At 33.6% G+C, this 23,365-nt stretch overlaps 2 protein-coding genes across 8 annotated transcripts; one reads left to right on the forward strand and one right to left on the reverse strand.

Annotated features, from left to right (window-relative positions):
- Positions 1 to 4,996: 4,996 nt before the first annotated feature.
- LOC135841157 (uncharacterized) lies at positions 4,997 to 6,527 on the reverse strand. Its single transcript, XM_065357986.1, has one exon. The coding sequence runs from the start codon at positions 6,381 to 6,383 to the stop codon at positions 5,064 to 5,066; it is 1,320 nt and encodes a 439-aa protein (XP_065214058.1). The 5' UTR covers positions 6,384 to 6,527; the 3' UTR covers positions 4,997 to 5,063.
- A 3,736-nt stretch (positions 6,528 to 10,263) lies between these two features.
- LOC135841159 (troponin T, skeletal muscle-like) lies at positions 10,264 to 22,359 on the forward strand. 7 transcript variants are annotated; one of them, XM_065357990.1, is made up of 15 exons: positions 10,264 to 10,415; positions 13,463 to 13,508; positions 13,604 to 13,621; positions 14,574 to 14,600; positions 17,648 to 17,675; positions 17,939 to 18,064; positions 18,156 to 18,320; positions 18,467 to 18,523; positions 18,604 to 18,822; positions 18,907 to 18,977; positions 19,055 to 19,076; positions 19,151 to 19,231; positions 19,497 to 19,575; positions 20,282 to 20,478; positions 22,234 to 22,359. In XM_065357990.1, the coding sequence occupies exons 2-15, from the start codon at positions 13,483 to 13,485 to the stop codon at positions 22,276 to 22,278; spliced, it is 1,161 nt and encodes a 386-aa protein (XP_065214062.1). In that variant the 5' UTR covers positions 10,264 to 10,415; positions 13,463 to 13,482; the 3' UTR covers positions 22,279 to 22,359. The 7 variants fall into 7 exon arrangements, with proteins under 7 accessions (XP_065214062.1, XP_065214061.1, XP_065214064.1 ...); XM_065357989.1 differs by lacking the exon at positions 19,497 to 19,575 and adding an exon at positions 20,054 to 20,132; XM_065357991.1 differs by lacking the exons at positions 10,264 to 10,415; positions 19,497 to 19,575 and adding exons at positions 10,443 to 10,504; positions 20,054 to 20,132.
- Positions 22,360 to 23,365: the final 1,006 nt, after the last annotated feature.

Raw genomic sequence — 23,365 nt, forward strand, 5'->3', positions numbered from 1 at the left:
CAAAAATCCAAAATTGAACTTCAAGGGCTGAAAATTTGGTCGAGCGGGTTCCAGGACATGTTTTTGATTCAGCTTAATTCTATTCAAATCGGAAAATGCCAGTTCAAAAAATTCCCCTGTAGTACAATATTCTCATTTACCATCCTTGTTGATGGCTTTCGTTTGAAAGTGAATAGTGTGAGAAGTTCATCGTATTCACATCACCTACTTATCAAAATTTTCAAATCTGACAATAAAGATTCGAAATAGGACCTCAAAAGATACCCCCAGCCAAACTTTCAAGAGCTGAAATTAATTGTCTAATTTTTGGTGAATTTTTGAAAATTCAAATTTGAGCTACTAAAATTAGAAAAAAAGCACAATTTCAACAAATTAACCTAGGAAGCTGAAATTTGGTTTATATCTTATTTCCGAACTGCCGAGTCGATTGGTGGCGATTTCGAATCATTCTATGAGAGCTCCAGCGGATTTCGATTTTTTATTTCTTCAAAAATGATCACCGGAAAATATTTTGGATTTGAACCAGCCCTAAAAAAATTGTTTAAAATACCAGCCTAAATCGCTCAAATTGGTCACAAAAATAGTAACTCCGAGTTGGAAGGAGCTGAATTTCATTTTCACCTTATCAACAACGTTTTTTTCGAGAACTGGAGAATCCAAAAATCTGCCGAAGGCTCCCCAGAACAGTTCGAAACCGTTGGTCATTCACATTGGAGGTCAAAAATAGGATGCAAACCCAATTTCAGCCTTTTTTGTTCACGTGTTCGCAAACGATGATTTTTTTGCATTTTTTTCAAAAATAACCAATCACTGGAGAAAATTTTGAATTCGAACTGAGACAAAAAGATTTTGATAATACGTACCTAAATATATCGAAAAGGTCGCAAAGATGGTAAATCCGAGTTGATACCTGCTGAATTTAATTTTCGCCCTATTTACACCGCTTTTTTTTCGAAAACTGAAAAACCGAAAATCCGCTGGAGGCTCCAGAACGATTTGAAACAGTCATCAATCGACTCGGCAGGTCAAAAATAGGGTATAAACTAAATTTCAGCTTTCTAGACCAATCTGCTGAAATTTTGACGTTTTCTAATTTCAAGCCAAATTTGAACTAAAAATTCACCAAAAATTGAAAAATGAATCTCAGTAGATACCTGGAATTTAGACCGGTGGTATATTTTTGGGCCCTCTTTCGATTCCTCTTTGTCCAGTTCAAAAAATTTTCACTCATAAAACTTCAGCGTTCAATTCATCCATCGAGATTAGATGAGAACCAATTTGCTAAACTTTGTACTTTTTTATCAAGATGATTGAGCAGCTTCCTAGAAGTATTTTCAATTTCAGAAAGCTGCATATCCTTTTTGTTGTGAAATATTCAACCCAAAAAATGATAACTCGCAGTCTGTCTTTCACCAATTGAGCGATTCCCACATTACCTTATTTTTTCAGAAACCATGCCGAGTACACTCTCACCCTAAAGCTTGGCACCAGTGTTAATTTTCCGAACACCGTATCGATGATCGCTGTCAAGACATCCGTGTACATATTTCGTCAGTTTGAAGGAACGTCAAACACCACCAGTCTGTAAGTCTCCTTAAACCATTACATCGTGTACCTACTGTACATACGGTGTATTTACAAAAGGATAAATAAATTACGAGATGGTGTGGCGTAGTACGTAGGTATTTTCTCGCGCCGTTCATCCCTGGCATGTTGAGGGAAGGGCACGTCGGCTATTATTTTTTTGCTACCGGGGTCGTCGTGCATTACATATATGTACTCGTCGTATATGCGTAATATTTTGAAACAGCAGTTATCATATAGATTGCTAATTTTCTATTCGTTAACTTATTCGGGGTTTCGTCATTTGCGACGACGACGATAACAAAACGAACGAGTAGATCGCGAATAATAGAAAAGCGTGAAAAATGTGACAGCTAAAATGATGCAGTTTTAATCGACCATTCTTCGGGATCGGGGTACCAGCCGTGGCATTTACCCGTTTGAAAATCTTAACCTCTTCTTTTCATCTAGCTGCCAAATCTACAATATAACGTTTTAGCGGTGTCGCGGCTTAAATCAATATTTTGAAAATTTCGTCACGCCGTTAAATCTATTGTAGCAAGAGGGGAGGGGGGAGGGATGCGAGAGGCAGAAGAAAAAACACATACATACATATACCAACGAAAAGGTTGCGCTGATTTTAAATAGGCACTAGGCAGTATATCTTTTGGGCGAGGTGCGAAGCAATACTGAGTTTGTTTCCCTTCGTATCCGTTTCCGAGTTCTCTCTTTTGCATGCGGAAATTTATTATTAGCGAAACAGTTTACCTTTTTGGCAGCGAACATAGGTCTCTGTGTATTAAATAGCTATCACTAATTTTCTTTTAAAAGACTTAACAGCTTTATGCGCCGCTATTGTATCGTATGTTATGTGAATCCCAATACGCGGAACACGACGACAAATTTACCTACCTATGTACATATCTCTCTATATGATGCAGTCACTTACCCCCCAGCAGCGATTACTTTTCATAGCCACCGTGACCAAATATTTATGCGTTAAAAATGAACCCACCTGACGGCGACATTTTTATGGCAATGTAAATTTACCTACAGTGTTTTGTCAGTCACATACGTAAAAATGAGCCTATTGGAGCGAATCGAATTTTGACTTTTTTACAATAGGTAGTTACTGAGCAAAAGGGGAGACCTGCAAGGGAGCTTTTTGTACAACCCTGTCAACTCGCGGATCAAATTGGAATTTGGCTCACTGAGAGATCATGCGATGTACATTTTGGAACCAAAATTTTAACCAACGAAGTTAATTATGTGCATGGTGAATTTTCAAAAATGTCATGAAATCAACATTTTCTTACAAAAATAGCAAATTCGCAGATCAGAATTTGAAAATCGATTTCTATGCCAAATGTGAGCCATTCGAGTCGATTCAAAGACTAGGGCAACAGTTGACTTTTCTGCAGGTATCGTCCATATATACGTATAAAAGTGATACGAAATCGATATTTTGAGAATTTGAACCGCATGAATTAAATTACTACAAACAGAATATTAAATTTTTTAATCGTTCATTTAAAAACAAAGCAATAAATTAACTTGGAATGTTTTTTTTTTTGCTTCAAAGGAAACATTTCATAAGCTTTCAAAAATTCGACCATTGCATTGGCACGATTTTCAAGCTGTTAAAAATCGGATCTTGCACAATTTTCAAGCAGTCAGAAATCAAGGTTTCAAGCACATTGTTCAAGTAGGCAGTAAAAAGAGAAATTTTAGGCACATTTTCCAAGCTACCAAAAATTCGACCTTTTTGAATAATTTTCAAAAAGTCAAAAGTTTGACCTGTCAACAGATTTTTCAAATAGTTGAAACTGGGACCTTCCTGTTTTTTTTTGCAAATTTTTCAAGTAAAATAATTATGTAGATATGTAAAAAGTTGTTTATTTTGGTACGTTTCCCAAGCTGCCAAATTGCACAATGTTCGAACAGTCAAAAATTGGACCCTTTTTTTGCAAATTTCTAAGCAGCCAAAAATGAGAAATTCGGGCACATTTTCCAAGTTTTTGAAAATTTGACCATTTTGGCACAATTTTTAGGATATCTAAGATCTGACCTTTTAGCACATTTTTTCAAGCAGTAGAAAGTTGGATTTTTCGGCACATTGCAATTTTGGCCATCTCTTTTGGGTAGTCGAAAGTAAGAAATTCGAAGCTGCGAACTGAGAAATTTTAGACAGATTTCTCGAGCTTTCAAAAATTTGACCTTTTTGCACAGTTTTCAAGAAGTCAAAAAGTCCGACTTTCCAACAGATTTTTCAAATAGGTACCTACCTAGTTGAAATTTGAACTTTTTTTTTGCATATTTTTCACCTACCTACTTAAAAATGTACCTAGTAAAAAGTGATAAATTTAGACACATTTTTCAATGTACCGAAAATTGATATTTTTGCACAATTTTCAAGCAGTATAAAATTGAGGCTTTTAGCAAAACTTGAACCTTTCCAGCATATTTTTTGAGCAGCCGAAAATTTGACCTTGCAAAATTTTCAACCAGTCAAAAGTCGGGCCTTTAGGCACATTTTCCAAAAAGTTGAAATTTGGGCATTTTATCTACATTTTTCAAGTACTCGTATGTAGGTGGGCAATAACAAGTGAGAAATTTCAGACACATTGTTCAAGCTACCGAAAATTCGACTTTCTTGCACAACTTTCAAAAAGTCAAAAATCCAACCCTTCAACAGATTTTCCAAATACTTAGTTGAAATTTTATAACCTTTTTTTTCATATTTTTCAAGTAAGTATGTATGTAGTAAAAAGTGATTTTAGGCACATTTCCCAAGCAGCAAAAAATGTGACCTATCTACACCTCTTTAATCAGGCATAAATTAAAATTGGGATAGAATTATTCCGTAAAGTCGATATAAAAAAATGCGATGTTTTTATTTAAAACATGAAAAAAAAGTTTTGACTGGTGAAGTTGACCTATTTGACCTCTATTTTTACGTATCCGTTTAAAAAGTTGAAAACACCCTTCAACTCTTATTACAGTGTTTTGTCAGTCACATACGTAAAAATGAGCCTATTGGAGCGAATCGAATTTTGACTTTTTTACAATGCGTGCTGAGCAAACGGGGAGACTTCCAAGGGAGCTTTTTGTACAACCCTGTCAACTCGCGGATCAAATTGGAATTTGGCTCACTGAGAGAAATTTCAGCCATTTAAGTTAATTATGTGCATGGTAAACTTTCAAAAATGTCAGAAATAGGTCATTGGAATCCACATTTTCTTACAAAAAGAACAAATTCGCAGATCAGTATTTGAAAATCGATTACTATGCCAAATGTGAGCCGTTCGAGTCGATTCAAAGTTTGACGCAACAGTTGACTTTTCTGCAGATATTGTCCATAATTATACGTATAAACGTGATATGAACTCAATATTTTGAGAATTCGAGCCACATAAATTAAATTACTACAAACAAAATATCAAATTTTTTAATCGTTCATTTTAAAACAAAGCAATCATTATAGAGATACGTGTAGTAAATCATTTCAATTGGCTACAAATAAATCCTCTATCGATCATATCTTGAAGTATATCTTTCAACGCTTGTGTTCCTAAATCTCCTCCCACCAATAAGAATAATTTCATCCACATTTCTCGAGGCACTTCCTCGAAATTAAACTCGTCAAATTTCCTACATATTTCCGGATCCATTTCCGGAGGATAGGGGATTTTGTAATCGTCAGCGATCAAACTGGGTAAAAAATAAGCTGCCACGATGTATCCGTAGAACGACTTGCCTACAAATTCCGACAGGATTGCATTCTTGGATGGCACTTGGTTATCTGGGAATGTTTTCTTCAGAGCGGTATAGTACTCGTCGATCAACTCGTCCCAGTATTTGTTCCTGGTTGCTTGGTCAGCATTTATGTACAACACGCTAACCAAATCGATCACAGGTGAGCCATAACGACATGTGGCCATATCGATCATCAACATATCATCCGGAGTATCATTTTCATACCGAAACATGACGTTGTTTCTCAAATAATCGCCGTGAGTGAGCACCAATATGGGATTTTCTTTATCCGCCGTTAAAGCTCGTTTATAAATAATATCGACATTTTGCACCAATGAATGAATCTGCGAAATATACGGCGAGTATTTGGCATCTTTCTTCAAAAGCTCGAGGCCACGATTTGCTGTACTTTGCAATACATCGATGCTTATTTGCATTTCTCCATTCATAATTGGGCTCGTTTCTTGAAAACTTTTAGCTATCGGGTTGAACAAACGAGATACAAAATTATCACTCTTAGCTTTATAGGAATAAGCGTGGAATTGACCCAGTTTACGCATCATTAAAGCTAAATGCTGATAATCGAGAAACGACTTTTTCTCGGCCAATTTGAATCCTCGAGATTTCAGGTTTTCAAAAACGATCGCCGATTCACTCTGTTTTTCGCTGAACATCATTTCGGCGTGGTAAAATGTCGGAAACAGCGAAGAAAACGAATCGTCGATTGTGCTCATGATAGGAACCATTTTCGAGTAAAAATTAATCTCGTTGGCGAATGAAAAAGAAATAAACTTACTGCAAGCTGACCCCGGTGTTGATTTAATGATGATCGGGATTGATTTCACACAGCTGTTTTTCTCATCTTTGTAGAGAATCTTCCCGTAGAGTTGAACTGATTGGAAACCATCCGGTGTGGTTAGAGCTGAGTCTGGATTCGGATCAATTGCTTCGAAGCCGTGATATGTGCTTTCTTTGCCAAAAACATCCGTACCATTGGCGAAAAAATTCGAAATTATTTGCTTAATCCACGAATCATTCATTCTGGATTGATTAAAGTGTACCATTTTTCATCACCGATCACTTTTTTCTCTCGTTTAGATAATTCGATCTTCACTGAGGAATTTCAAAAGACTGATACAATTTTAAACGAAGTGAAACAGTCTAAAGTAGGATAGCACCTCTACGTAATTATGCATTATCTAAATATACGTATTGTAGGTACCTAATTAACGGGCAGTTTATTTGTATTGAAATTCTCCCATTGTTTATAATTTTACTGGCGTTGTATTATCATCTAAAAAATGTGTAATTTATAGATACTCGTATTCTTTCTACGAATTTATTCCGTATTACGTGCACTTAATGCACTCTGTACCCACTAATTTATCTTACGTAGATAGCTTTTATGATGGTATGCCTACACAACGAGTCGATGTATTTTTACGCTTGCCCAATAACTAATTTAGTGTCTTTGGCTGTACGATCACAAAGTACAAATTTTGAATTCAACATTGGGTCAAACTGGCATTAAATACTTTAATTATGACCCTAAGGTTTGTGATTCTTTACTAAAAATATCCAGTACATTGGGAATTTTTTTTTTGTGTTTTTTGTTTACCAATGATGATCATTGATCACATCCCCACCTCTACCCCTCCCTGCAATAACAGCAACACTTCTTCACTAACAATTGACATTCGTTTTTCCCCCCACAAAAATATGCATATCCCCCTCCCTAAAATGGTCACATTTTGTGCACCAATAAGTAATTGATACGTGTTTACTAAAAATAAAAATGGTAGTTTTTCCATCTGAAATAAAAATGCTCATTTATGAAATAAAAAAGTTACAAAAAATTACGAAAAAATAGATCAATTATCATTGAAATGAAATGAATTCGTGAAAAAAAATCCCATAAAGAATCACATACTTAAAACCGTAAAATTATTAAAGAAATATACGTAACTTGAATGCTCCAAAAATTGATAGAATTTCAGTGATGAAAGCGCCATCAACTCTAAAAATATGAAAAACCTGGACGTTTGGAATTTTTTCATCATTTTCTCAATAGGTAAAAAATGCATGAAAAATTCTATAAAAATCGTCTTTCAAAATTAAATTCAAAACCTACGTAATTTTTTTTAAAAAAAGGTCGTTCAAAAGCTAAAATTTAGTCACGAAAAATCCATTAAAAACTTCTTCATTTTTTAGATTCAGCAGACATCTAGAATAAAAAATTCTGTCGTTTTTGTACCAAAAATTGCTACGTTTTCCTTACCTGAAATTGTCTGCAGTTCTTCATTTTTCACACAAAATTGTCTTTTCCACCTGAAATCATTAATAATTTTCTTTTAGGAATTAGATAATTCAATTTTGTTGAAAATCTCTGCACACGATTATTCAAAACTACGTGAAAATAACAATTCGCTTTCATTAATGGGTGGGGAGGGGGGGGTGTTAAATCCCGCATCGATTTCTATTTTGGGTGCATTCGAGACGAATTTGAAAATTCTGCAAAAAATTTGCTGCTTTTCTTCTGCTGTAAATCAAAAGAATAAGAATGTTTTTTTTTTTTTTTTTTGGAAAAACATTTAAAAAGTACTCGTATATGATGAAAGTGCCTCGTTTGATATTCTAAATTGAAAATTTTCCAAATAAAATGACATGTCTCGTTTCGCTTAATAATGTAAATTTCTGTGAAATGAATTAATTCGCATATTATTTAGAACAAGTACATTGAAAAAGTACGACAATTTCATTAAAAACGCTCAAAAAAAATTAAAAATTTTGAAAAACGAAAAATTTAGATAGTAAAAATATTGTTTACTCCAGCTCCTTTTACCGAAGAAATATAACAACTTCCCATCATCCCCCCCCCCTAAGTGAAAAATGTAGGTGTAAAATCTTGACACCTCTCTTCTTTTCTAAAAAAAAGTCGTGATGTGTTTACAGGATGCCCCCCCTAACAGAAAAAAATCTTAGAACTTAGAATATCCATCATCCAAAGACATTGAAATAGCGAAAGATTGAGTTATACAATGTTGCCCCCCCCCACCCAAAAAAAGAAGTCGTTTATTTATTTATTTTAAAAATGTCTCGCCCAAAATCTTGCTTTTTCATTTCGAAATTTTTTTAGACACCTTGGAATAAAAATTTTATAGCGAACGCTCACAATCGACGAGAAATAGTGGAAAGTGGTTTTGAGCAATTCATGTCAGTTCAAAAACAATTAATAAGACGTATCCATGAATTTTATCACCGATAAAAAAATAATTTTAAAATTTTTCATATCAAACATACTGGGATACATACGTATTTCAAAATCCTTCCCAAGTACGACCAAAATTATTAAGATGGCAAAAACGTCGAAAATTTTGAACGATGCTAGTTATCTCGCCTCAACATATTACTCGCTTTAAAAAAACGTGACACTCGTCGCACAAAATCTCATCACACTAAATCCACTTACTCTTTCGAGAAACCCCTTATCAAAAAAAATATATCAATATTCAATAATGCAAATTATATATAAAATTTACCATAAAAGAAAATCGTTTAGTTGACGATCATAAAAACCAAACACACTGGTTTTACTTACACACGTGAACGTATAATATAATTTTACACGTTTATACTGAAAAGGGAGCATGGGGTAAGAGTGACGGTGAGAAGCTTTCAACTCTACAGAAGATAAGGTAAAAGAAGGAGGCTGCGCTCATATAAGAAGAGGAAAAGACATTGAATCGGAATTACTTTTAATGAGTCAGAAAATAGAAAGCTTATATATGTATATAATATATATTTACCCATACGAGAAGTAGTATCTACGAGTACATCCCCCTTTCTATACCTACCCTTGTTTCAGAACCACCACATTTACCTTAGAGGTCTTAAACATATCAGCCCTTTAAATAGGAACAATTGAATTTCCGTATAAGATTACAATCGTCTCGAAAGATCTGCTAAAGAAAAGACATTTAATATTATGCAAACATTTCCGCTTTTATCTCTTTCACGCAACTATCTGTATGTTTCTTTCGCTTCATGTTTATGAGAATCTTCTATTAATCTGATTAGATTCTCTATATTCGCTCTTCGCTCGTATAACCTTTCTTGCTTTTTTCCTGGGCAATTTATTTAAAATTTAAAACACCGAACACGGATCGAATGCGATGTTTTCGGGGTGCATTGCAAAGAAACAGAAAAAAACAAATTCTAACATATCTCGTATATAAGTTTTCGTAAAACGTCGAATAGTTTTTCTTCTGTAGGTAGGTATACAGGAGAAAAAACAGCATACGAAGATTAGCCAACTTTTTATCCATTCTATCGATATAGAAAGTTTGAAAAACGAAAACAACTACGTGTTGTGGATATTTTTACTGTACGGAATTTTTTTGCGACAAGAGTGAAATTCTCGTTTCATTTTTCTCGTCTTGCGAGAGCTTAATATTTTCATTGAATTTTTTACTCTACAGTTGCCATAAAAGGTCGCTCTTTTGTTTACATGAGATATTACTGCTCTGTTATTCTATTCGTATCGCTTATTACCAGCACGTCGCGTCAGAAGGAAAATATTTTTCTAGTGTGATGGATGGAAATCGAGGTAAATAATACGTGGGCGAGTAAAGGTGCGAGATAATTCGAGGACTAGGTTAATGAACTTCAGCTCAATGTGGATTATTTTATTGGAATTTGAACAAATAAGACTCGAATAGCGAATTTCAACTCGATTAATGGAAAAAAAATGCCATTTTTGTCTGAAAAAATTCACTTGAACGCAATGGCAGAAAATCACGAAAAACTACCTATTCGACGATCTCAGTCGATATAACGGAATTTAGGTTATAAAACATTAAAAAAGAATTCTTTTCGCAGCGATAAAAATGAAATTTGAAACACAATATTCCAAGTTAGCCGACATTGTGGGAGGGTATGGCGGTATAGTTAGTTAAATTTGACCCATTTGACATCCCCTCTTCGCCATTTAAATTTAGTTTTACTGGCGAAAGCTGTTGGATACGGATTCAAATCCGCTGTGTTGCTGGGCAGTGTGCAGATCGTGTCTGCGAAAAAGTTCATTTTTTTCATCTCGAGTAAGTTTTGTTTTTTTGAAAAGTTGTATAATTATTGTTTGTGTTTTTTTCATTTTAACAATAATTTGTGTACCTATTTGTGGCCTGCAGTGAGTAAATGTGTGAAAATTGGATTTGTGTAATAATCGATATCAAAAAATTTGATTTCTCTTCGAATGAAAATTGAGAAATATTTGGACAGATTTTCAAATACCTAACCATATATTTATGTCTTTGCTTCGTGAATTTTGAACTATTTTACTAATTGAATAGAAAATTGCGGTTTTTGTACCGGTAACAAAATATTTTATTGAAAGGCAAATGTACTAATGAGTGGTTGGCTTGGCTGGTATCATTATAGGCATACTCGTATAATGTATATGGAATACCTCTTGCCCTTGAATCATCTTTTTTGCTTCATTTATCAATTTACACGAATGGATTTTTCATACCTTATTACTAGATTAATTTTCTCCACTAAACCCATATTCGTTCCTATGCACCTAATTCATTATTTTGAGTTTGCTCTTATTAGCATTTAATTTATTAGTTGACAGATTTTTTTTTCATTTCTTTATTTTTAAAATGAAATTTGCATCATTGGGCATTGTTTGGTTGTCGTATTGATAAAAATTCAAATCTAAAATCCCAACTAGGGCATTATCTCACATTTCTGGCACCAGTCCCCGTTTCTATCCGATATAAACCAAGTATAGCCGGGTTGGTCTAAAAATAAATTCCTTCACTCGCGTCTTCTCTATTACATATACATACCAGCGCAACATCGAAACTAATGTATTAACTTGTATGTATTTCGAAACGAATTGAAAAGAAAAAAACACTCTGCGATAAACTTTCAGACGCTAGGGTATCATTTTTCGAGAATAGTATATTACAAATACGATGTATTAAAATAGCATTTTCTGAAAACTCAGCCTAGATCGTATTATTGCAATTTTTTAAATTGAAAGAAAGTACCTAGAGTCCAGAGTCTGGATTTACACAGGGCCGTCGAGAGCCAATGGGGGCCCGAGGCAAATATAATTTGGCCCCATTTCGAGAGACGAAACCATATAGAGGTTTTTTGAGGGGGAGGGGAAAGTAGATTTGACTAAAAATGTGCCAAATGAAATATACTTCGGGAGAAAATACCAATTTTGCCCATCGATAAGTATCATATTGGACTTGAAAAAATTGTCAATTTCTGTTTCGGAATTTTTGGGGCTCAAATGTGATTTTTTTTTTCATTTTAAAACAAGAAACAAAATGGCTCGAGCGAAGCAAGGGCGAAAGTTTTTGAAAATTGGATTTCGATTGCCCTGAAAACAATGTTTTTTAGGAAGTTGATTTTGAATAAGAAGAAGACAGGTTCGAGCGAACTGAGGGCGAAAATTTTTGAAAATTTGTATTTTGAGAGAACTAAAAACTTGGTCTTTTTATGCAAAGAGTTCATTTTTGGGCTTCCAAAATTTTAAGATTTTAAAGATTTTTTTCTAGGATGTTAATTTTGAAAAAGAAAAGAGAACGAGCCCAAGTACGGGCGAAAGCTCTTGAAAATTTGTATTTCGAGAGACATAAGAACGATAGACTGATATTATATTCATTATTCGAGAAGATTATTTTTTTACTTTAAAACTTTAAAACTTGAATGATATTTTTCATTTAGAAATTTCAATTTTGAAAAAGAAAAGAAAGTCGAACGAAGCGAGGGCAGAAGCTTTTGAAAATTTGTGTTTTAAGAAGTAAAAAAACAGACTTTTCTTTCATCACAGGCCCACAGTGAGACAGATTCATTTTTTTCGGTATCAAAAAATCATATTTCAGAAATGAATGCGAATTTTGGCGTCGATCTTTTCGCTACAGGGGTATTTTGAGGCGCTGAATTCATTTTCGACGTTATTTTGGTTCGAATGCCAAATGGAGCCCCAGCAGGAGGGGGGGTGAAAGGGGTGAATTTTCAAAAAAAGTCGAGTGGGGTATCGATATGTATGTTTTTTGGGCCCCAGAATTCATTTTTGACGTTATTTTGGTTCGAAACCCAAAAGGAGCCCCAGCAGGGGGCTGAAAAGGGGTGAATTTTTGAAAAAGTCGAGTGGGGTATCGATATGTATGTTTTTTGGGTCCCAGAATTCATTTTTAACGTTATTTTGGTTCGAAACCCAAATGGGGCCCCAAGACGGAGTTGCGAAGGGGCAAATTTTTGAAAAAGTCGAGTGGGGTATCGATATACATATGTACGTTTTTTAGGCTCCAGAATTCATTTTTGGCGTAATTTTGATCTGAAACCTAAAGGAGCCCCAGGATGGGGGGGGGGGGGTGCAACGGGGCAAAGGCATAAAATTTGAAATTTTTCGTAATGTTGTTGAAAATTTGCGATTTTTCAAGTCCAATTAGGGGAGAATCGGGACGTTTCGGGAAAAAGTATTCATGTACCATGAAACCTCATACTATACCTAAGGGACTTAATGCAAATGTACTCAATTTGGCATGGTTTGACATGGAAAAGTTCAAAGCTGCTAAATTATGTTAGGTAATGTAAAAAAATTGACTTTATTTTCTATCATTTCCGGAAAATTCAACGAATGAAAAATTAAAAAACAATTTCATTTATGAAAAGAGGACACAATTATGTACCTTTCAAACCATGTATTGGAGCACCAAAATCGATTAAAATTAACACGAGAGATCTCACATTGAAAAAACACCTACGAGCAACCAGTGTATGAGCCATTGTACAGTGTGACATCTTATCGCGTCTCTGTAGTAAAAATGATTTCGTCTACATCTCTAATTATTTGTATACCATTTAGTAGTGGTAGGTACTATGGGTAATATTTTACCATACTTTTCATTCCAATTCTGACGATTTCAATTTTTCGATTTTTGATACCCTAAAAAGTGATTATGTCCCACTGTGTGAGGTCCTTCTTTTGCCAGATCATTGAGAAAGTGTGGGCCCAGAGCAAACAACCCCCTTCCACCTTTCGACGGCCCTGGACTTATCCACGTGGGTACTTGGGGAATTTATATTCAACAAATTTTAATTCATTCCTAAACATTGTTTGCAGGTTAAATCCCTTTAAGCAAGATGTCCGACGACGAAGAAGTTTACACGTGAGTATTTTTTCTTCTTTTTACCTATCCTATCCAATCAACCTGATGATTTTTCAATTTTTTTAAAATTTACTCATCGCTAAATAATTTTTCAGTGACTCTGAAGAGGAGGCGTAAGTTGCATTATCATATTATACGCTTTAAAAGTTGGCGTGTGATATGCTTTGCTTCTCGCTTTCGTATCTGATATCGAAAATTTTTCAATTTCGTAATACTTATCGCTTTTTAGCTCATTATCGTTTTTTTTAAAATTTAGTTCAGCTTTTCGAGTAGCTATTGAAAACAATTTTTTTTTAAAGGTGACTGAAAAGTTTATTAGCCAGCAAATTTTTCTCGCTTTTTCAGGTCTTTCAACAGTGTTTTTCCAACTCTTTTCAATAGTGAAACAGAACAAAAAAATTCAAAAAATTTGGGTTTTGATGAATTTTTGAACTTTTTAAAATCAGGATGAGGAAATTAAAAAAAAAAAATTTGTTTTTAATATATAAAAAAAAGAGAACTGGAATGAAAATTGTATTTTTTTTTTTTTTTTTTTTCGTTAAAGAATAAACGTAGAAATCTTTCAAATCAAGTACCCCACAAAAAAATTAACAGCTTCAGGTGAAATATGTAGTATGTATCTAACATACGATTTGTTGATAATATTCCACTAATCCCACGCATCTATGATTTATTTTGAACAAAAATATTTTTTTGGGGGGGGGGGGAGGGGCGGTGCTCAATATTTTTTATAGCACGCTGCATGTAATATTTTCAAGAGCACTTTCTCATTATTTTGTTGCTAATAATATGTATAAGTATTTTGTACAAGTGAAAAGTAACAAAAGAAATTCTTGCGAATAATTCATCTATAGCTTCCTTTACCTACACTACACGTAATTTACCTAGTTTTAGTTTGATACAACCCTTATGTACTTTATACCTATGTACCGATTACCTACCTAGTACAGTACCTATTAACATTTTAATCGTAATAATTGTACCTATAAGTATATCCTGTTCTGATTTTGTTTGTTTATTTTTTTAAAAATGATTTTCACGTTTGGTTGACTACAATATATAAAGGCAACCAGAAGCAGATAAGAAGAAAGAGTAAGTTTGAAAAGTTTTTCAATGATTGCACGGTCGGAAGCACTGTAGTAGCTTTAGGCTAGCACTCTTGTATCTCTGCTTTTTCATCACTAGGCTAGTAGGCGTTCACGAATAACTCATATTCTGTTAATCGTTCGCTTCCGAGATTTTCCATTTTCTGAAGGGAGGTTCGTAGCTATATAGGTTCTAGTGTAAAAAATGTTCTGAAAATATGATTCTTCTTCTGCTCTTATACTTGGTGAGATGGTGGTTAAAACGTGAGGTAGTGATAGAATGTATATCGTATATTAGGGTGGATAGACCCCAAACAAAGTCGACGGATTTTGACCAAATTCAGCAGAGGGCTTCATTTCGAGTTGAAAGTTACTCAGAAAAAAATTTAGTTCCGGAGGTGCCCCTGGAGGGGAGAGATGGACTCTCCAACAGGAGGTATTTACGAAAAAATCGTGACTTTTTGCTTTTTCGCTCATGTAAAAAAAATTGTAAATTTTGGACTAAGTATTTTTTTCGATTTTTTCAAATTGGCAATAATGGCCAAAAAATTGGCACCACTGCGTTTCAAAATATTACCCCGATTTCAGAAATGATATCTCTCAATATTTTGGCTGAATTAATGCGAAACATATGCGAAAAAAAAAATATCAAAACACGAATTTATCCAAAACTGAGTAATTTTTAAATTTTCATCCACTCAGTAAAACCCTAAAAGTGGTCTTAGATTCGACGCAAAATCTCAAATACTTTCATTTGAACAAGACCATTTTTCCTAAAAGAACGGTTGGGAAGTAACAGGAGCGAAAAAGCCACTTTTTTGAAAATGTCGTCACTTTGAGAGTCCATTCTTTCCTTCAGAGTTACAATTTCTTTTGAATAGGTAACTTTCAACTCAAAATTAAGGTCTGAATTTAGTAAAAATTCACAAATCGACCCTATTGAGTAGGTTTTAGAGATATAGGTAGGTTGCTGTTTGTGTAAGAAGAGGTCGATTTTATCGTTCTAACGTAGGTGTAGGTATCTGTAAACTTATAGTATTAATTCTAATATGTACGTAGAAAAACTTAACGCTGTAGTAAAATAAACATTAACATACGAGCTATTATGTTTACATACGAACGTTAATAGCCATGTACTTGTACTTATAATATTTAAAAAAATCTTCGATTCACAACAAGCGTCCAAAAAATCAGCTAATTTATTAATCTCGTGCTCGTAAGACGTAAAGTACATTAAAATTCGAATCGAGTGTGAACGCCATTCTTACTTACACGTTCACATGACATAACCGAATTACTCATCCAAGCTAAAAATACCGCACCGAATACGAGTTTCCTAATTTCAATTACATAATACTTAGAAAGGGAACTTGAAAAATAAGTAGGCTTATCAGAAATAGGAAACTTTCCAACATGGATTTCTCACACATCCGATACAAATTATCGATAATTTTTTTGTGTATATTTGCGAGTAGGTACCCACCTACTCATTTAACAAGCATGTTGTGAATCTTGGATTTTTTTTTCACCTAGTTCGATTAAAACAGCACAAAACGCTGAATAATTAGACTGTGCTATATGACTACGTAATGCACCGATATTTTTTCTTTCAATTTAAATGCACGATGTATAAATAAATTGATCTATCCATCTATCTATCTATCTATCTATGTATTTCACAATAAATAGTCTACAGTTCAACTGGCAAACAATGCTCCAGAAATCGAATCTGAATACTTAGCATTTTCGCGACTCAAAAAATTCAGTTTGCTTTTGGTAGATATTGGTTTAATATTTCGGAAAAGACTTGAGCATATTCTGAGTAGAAATGAATTCTTGTAGAATTATTCAAACGCGATGCTGCGACCTATCAAAATAGGTTAAAATTTCGCGAAAAATTCGAAAATTTCCACAAAAATGTTTTTTGAAGTATTTTTGAAGAATTTTGAGCCCAAAACTGGGTCATGATTTTTGAGGGTTTTGAAAAAGTGTGATTCGACTTCTCAAAATGGGTTAAAATTTCGCGAGAAATTCAAATAGTTCCACAAAAATATTTTTTTTTTAGCAATTTTAAAGAATTCTGAGCCGAAAACTGGGTAATAATTTTTGAGGGTTTTGGGAAAAGTGTACATTTGACCAATCAAAATGGGTTAAAATTTCCCGAGAAATTCAAATAGTTCCACAAAAATATTTTTTCAGCAATTTTAAAGAATTCTGAGCTCAAATCTGGGTAATAATTTTTGAGGGTTTTGGAAAAAGTGTAAATTTGACCAATCAAAATGGGTTAAAATTTCGCAAGAAACTCGAATATTTCCACAAAAATATTTGTTCAGCAATTTTAAAGAATTCTGAGCCCAAAACTAGATCATGATTTTTGAGATTTTTGAAAAAATATGATTCGACCCATGAAAATGGGTTAAAATTTCGCGAGAAATTCAAATATCCCCACGAAAGTTTGTTGAGCATTGTAGCAGAATTTTGAGCTCAAAATGAGGTAATGATAATGATTTTTGGGATTTTTGAAAAAGTGTAATTCGACCTCTTAAATACTTAGGTTAAAATTTCGCCAGGAAATCAACAATATTTCTAAAATATGTTTTTGAGCATTCCTGAAGAATTTTGAGCCTTTTACTGGATCATGATTTTAGAGAATTTTGAAAAAAGATAATTCGACGTAGGTATCAAAATAAGATTAAATTTTCGCGAAAAAATCAAATACTTCCACGAAAATGATTTTTGTATAATTTAGAGCTCAAAATAGGGTAATAATTTTGGGGATTTTTGAAAAAGTGTAATGCGACGACGTATCAAAAAATAGGTCAAAATTTCGCGAGAAAATTCTATTTTTCCACAACATGTGGTTTGAGCATGAACGTCCTCAGTACAGTACGGAATATTTCTCTTCACATTTTCAAATAGGAAATTTTTTATTAGAGACATTTCATCTGTTTTGATTTGTTTTTCTTCAGACCAATTTGGTACAATATTTCAACCAAAGTATCCATCTACCTACTTGCTTCAATTTTATATTAATTTATTTTGTGTGTTTTTCAGAGGAGATGGAGATCCCGAATTCGTTAAGGTAATGCAATTTATTTTTCATCAAGCAGCTCATAAACGGGAACAGGCTAATGTTTCAAAAATTGATTCATTTTAATGATAGTAGGAGGAGGGGAATATGAAAAAATAAAATAGAATAAAAAAAATAAAGGTACTCAGACAGTCGAGTCGTACCTACTTTGTATAAACTCAAAATTAGAAATTGTGAATAAATTCGACGCCTGTTCAAGTTTAAGATCGAATGCCAGAATGTCGTTTTCACTACATGTAGAATTTTTCCAACAGAGACAAGAAGCTAAAAGCTCTGCTTTAGACGAACAATTGAAAGAATACATCATAGAATGGAGAAAACAACGAACAAAGGAAGAAGACGACTTGAAACGTCTGAAAGAAAAACAAGCCAAACGCAAGGTACCTACTTTATTGATGAATATGTACCTACATTTGAATAAATAAGTAAATGAATACCAAAGCTAAATTTTACGAATTAATATTATTAAAGGTCATGCGTGCAGAAGAAGAGAAACGTATGGCTGAACGTAAAAAGCAAGAAGAAGAAAGACGCCAACGCGAGGCTGAAGAAAAGAAACAAAAAGAAATCGAAGAAAAAAGACGACGATTGGAAGAAGCCGAAAAGAAACGTCAAGCAATGATGGCTGCTCTTAAAGTAATCACAATTTTTTGTACAAATTTCTCCCTTCGCCCCTTAGAATACCTGAAAGGTCATTTATTATATTTTAAACAAACAAAAAATTAGCAACTAACTGTAAAATGCAATAATAATCTAAGTATATTTAAACTTCAACTTTACAGGAAAACCAAAGCAAAACCAAGGGACCGAATTTCACCATTAGTAAAAAAGATGCCGGAGTAAGTTTTCTAATTTTCAGATCATTTTCCGCCATACTTACTACAGTCACACAGTTGGTATAAAAATGGGTAATTTTCAGGTATCCTTATCTTCTGCTCAAATCGAAAGAAATAAAACTAAAGAACAAATTGAAGAAGAAAAGAGAATATCGTTAAGCTTCAGAATTAAACCCCTTCAAATTGATGGTTTCAACATTCAAAAATTGCAATCCAAAGCTAGAGAATTGTGGGATTGCATTGTGAAACTTGAAACTGAGAAATACGACTTGGAAGAAAGACAGAAACGCCAAGATTATGACGTGAGTACCTATACTAATATGCTTTAGGGAAAAATAAACTCAATGTTTATAATGAATATTGAATAATATATTTTTGTATTTTAGTTAAAAGAATTGAAAGAAAGACAAAAGCAACAACTTAGGCACAAAGCCCTGAAGAAAGGACTGGATCCTGAGTAAGTTAACTTACATATTTTAATCAATTGTAAAAAAGTTGAATTTGAGTAACCTTTTTTTTCTTTTTTTTTCGCAGAGCATTAACTGGCAAATACCCAGTAAGTTATAAAATTCCCTGAATAATTTCAATCACAAATGCCTTCGTACCATAACAAATACTTTTAAATTTTAGCCAAAAATCCAAGTTGCCTCAAAATATGAAAGAAGAGTGGACACAAGGTCGTACGACGACAAGAAGAAACTTTTCGAAGGAGTAAGTAGAAATTATTATCCTCAACAATCTTCTTCTTTTCTTCTATTTCGAAAAGATACCGTAGAAAAAAATCCTCAAAGTTATAAAATTTCACCAGTCAGTTCGCATCACTGCACGAACACTTTTTAATGGCAAACTGATTCTGCAATTTAATCAACACGAATGAAAACATGTCAATAAATTTGCATACTTTGCGCCGCAAATACCTTATTCCACAGAATTGATTCCATTATATTTTTTAAATCATTCAAAAAAATTCCATTAGGGTTTCGAAGAAACGTTAAAAGAGACATCGGAAAATTATTGGCAAACCAAAACGCAACGGTTTATGAAACGTCGTAAACGTAAGTAAGCTGTAGTAAGTTGGTTATGAACGAATCCAGATTTCCGATTTGTGATTTCTTTGCATGCAACATTTTTATAGTTTCGTCTGCGTCTCCACAACATTCTAGATAAATAGTAATACAGTACATACAATTCATTACTCATCGTACGACTGAATTGTGTGAAACATTTCAAATTACTTAGTTCCACAATACTTACTAGACTATACAATCATACAAGATTTAGCATTGAAAAAATATACCTTACCTAGTTCCGAGAGTTTGAGTTTCGATTTATATATTTTATAATACCCTATTGAAGGATTGAACCACAGTGTGCTAGTTTAGTTTCCATTAGTGACTGTCATATGTACGTTTTCCCTATTTTTTTCATAGCAAGTCCATCACGAATAGAGTTTATTTTTTTATCGAGCCTCCGCAAATAATCACCCGGTTTGCTCTTTCGTTAACAGCATGCGCTTTATGTTACGTATTTCAGGGTCATCAAGACTATGTTAAAGAAAGTACCGAGAAAAATTGGTCAGAAAAAGTAGGACAGTTTGAGAACCGCCCCAAATGTATGTATAATAATAATCCTACGACATACTATTAGTAATTTCTAGAATGCTTATCATCATTTCCTTGTATGAAATTTTCGTTTGTACGTGTCTTTTGATAGTCTTGTCTTTCAGTATAATAATGTTCTGATTACAACCCTTCACTACAGGCAAATTACCAAAATGGTTCGGTGAACGACCAGGTAAAAAGAAGGATGATCCCGATACCCCTGAAGAAGAAGAATTGAAGAAAGCTGAAGAAGACCTTGATATCGAAGAACCTACCTTTGGAAACGACGATGAAGAAGTTGAAGAAGAAGAGGAGGTAGAAGAAGAAGAAGAAGAAGAAGAAGAAGAAGAAGAAGAAGTTCGTATTCAACGCGCAAATTTTTAATATTACTCGTTTACAGTGGCGGCTACAGGTACCCCAAAAAGTAGCAAAAACTTCGTGAACCCGCTTTCCCCCTTCTCCATCAAAGTTTCCAAAAAACGTGAATTTTTCTTCAAGTTTTGGCACTTTTGGAATCGATTTGTACAATATTGATTTTATGGGTGGTTACTGTCAGCAGCAGGAATTCGAACTAATTTTTTTGGGCGAGGGGGAGGGGGAGGTGAGTCAGAGATAAACATGCCAAATAATTTCAAATTTTTCAAAACGATTCACCTATTCTTTTAAAAAGTTTTTTTTTTTTTTTTTTTTTTTTTTAAATATGAATTTCGCAATTGATTTGGTTCTGTTTTTTTTTTTGCAAATTTTTGAAAAATACTCGACTAATTTTTTGGAAAATGATAGAATTTCAAACATTGATTTTTAAACCATAGCATTCAAGAATAACATTAAATCTTCCGAATATTTCTAATTCGAGAAAGTACATTAAGTATGAAAGATCATTTTTGATAAGAAAAGTTTGTTTTTTTTTAGCTCTTACGTTTTTCATACTTTTTGATCATATTGGAAAAAAAAAAGTTTCGAAGCCCTAGCGAGACGAGAATGAAAGTTTTTGAAAAAAAGTTGCAAAATATATAAAAATGGTATAAAATTTAAGGTATTTTTTTTGGAAAAAAAGGAAAATTCATGTTTTCTTTAAACGAAGTCTCGCATTGACTTTCATCAGCTTCAGCATCAGGAAAAGTATTCTATTTAGAAAAAAAAAATAGGACTCATTGAGTTGAATTGTTCTGAAAAAAATCAACACCTTTTTGAGAAAAATTGTAATTTAAAAAAATTTAATACCGGGAAGAAAAGTTTACAAAAATTCTCAAAAAACTCTTTTCGAAAAAATTTGGGCGGAGAAGTCTTAGAATGGCCTGCTTGGAAAACATTGTCCGCACTAATTAAATTTTCGTGGAATTTCGAATATTTTTGAAGTTTTACGTGCTATTGACCCGCAGAGGTGGATCGAAGCTATGTGATGGGGGAGGAGGTGGGTTGTATCAAGTTATTTTACCCACAAAAATCAAGGCTATTTAACGTGCTGAGCGCTGAGCACAAAGATACCAAAAATTTTCAAAGAGCTGTAGCGGTTTCGTTGAAAAAAATCCGAATTTTTCAAATGGTTTGGGTACCACAATATTTCTGGAATTTTGTAGTTTAATTTTTCCATTCCTAAAATGCTCCAATGGTCCGAGCGAAGCGAGAACAAAAAATTCGGAAAATTCATAATTCGACAAGGTAAAACAACGTTAATTTTAATAAAGAAAAATACTTGATTTTTCTGATCTCAACATTTTTCCAAATTAACGAAAAGTTTCTTAAAATTCCCACTTTAAAGATGAGAGAACCAGATTGACTCGAGCGAAGCGAGGGGAAAAGCTTGCCAAATTTATAATTCAAATAGGAAAAAATACCAATTGATTTTGATGTAAAAAGTCAGTTTTTCCACCCATATGAAGATTTTAAAAATTTGAATAAATATTTTCCCCACATATCGATAATTTGGGAAACAAAAAATGATAAAATTTCTATAAAAAAAAATTCTGTAAGAGTTTGAAAATTTCTTGGGTACCCCTATAACATTTAGCAGACCACCCACAAATTGCAACACCTTCTACAATCTGTAGCTGCCATTGCAATAATTTATGAGGGAAATCATTTACTTATACCATATATTTCTCATTTCAGGAAGAAGAAGAAGAAGAAGAAGAAGAGGAGGAGGAAGAAGAATAACCATTTTAAAAGAATTAGGTACCTCCTTCGAAAAATTAAACCAATCATGTTATTTATAATGAAATAAATTCGTAAATTATATTATCTTTTATATTATTGTAAAAAATTAATATAACGAAACGGTGTTTATGCATGTATATGGGATACTTACCTATTAATTTTGTAAATTATATTCAAACAAAAAAGAGGATTTTTCAACTTTCTCCCCTTTTTCAACTTCGTTATTGACAATAATTTTGAAATGCGACTTGTAAATTTTTCCAAAATATACATGATATTGTCTACCAATATCGTTACCATTAACATGTTGATAAATAGTCCTGAGGGGCGGGGGGCATGGTTCCCCTGTTGATGTGCAAATTTTCCTTTCAATTTGATATTTTTCCTAGGTTTTGGTAATTTTTTGTGTCTGAGGAGAGGGGTTGAGTGGAGAGCTGTCTGAAAATGTGGTTCAAAAATGGCAGTGAAAAGGGGGGATTCTCCCCACCCCCAAAAAAAAACATTCCTCGCCATAGTTAACTGTGTTGAACGTTTTGGTATTTCTATTCGATTATTATGTTCATTGAACAGCTCTGCAATTCGCACAAATTTTACCAACTGCAGCTGGATTGCTAAAATTCACTCGAAACCCTAATTTCAATATACTGAATAGACTGAAGGTGGTTTTCAGCCGTTTTGGAACTGCCGGTGACGTTTTAGAAACTATTCCAGATTTTTATGAGGTGCCATAACAGTGCAAAATGTAAATTATAGCGTTCCATCAGCTTCATTAGATTAATATTTTGCGGACTGGCAACTTTGGAAAACCTGCTGGAGGCTTCAGGACTGCTCAAAATAGTTTGAAACAGTTTTCAGCCCTTTCGGGGGGGAGGGGGAGGTTCGAAAATAGGGCATCTACCTAAATTCAGCTTTATGTCAACTTGTTGAGATTATCTACTGCCACCGTTGGCAAGATTTATTCGAAAATTTAGTTCACTCGAACCAAACCATGGACAATATGTCGAATGTTCAACACCTTCATGACCTGAAAAAAACCATGAGTGACGAGGTTCATTTTTTCACATTTTCAGTCAAAACTTAGGGTTCT

Source organism: Planococcus citri, chromosome 3 (genome assembly GCF_950023065.1).
Source record: "Planococcus citri chromosome 3, ihPlaCitr1.1, whole genome shotgun sequence".
Taxonomy (NCBI): domain Eukaryota; kingdom Metazoa; phylum Arthropoda; class Insecta; order Hemiptera; family Pseudococcidae; genus Planococcus; species Planococcus citri.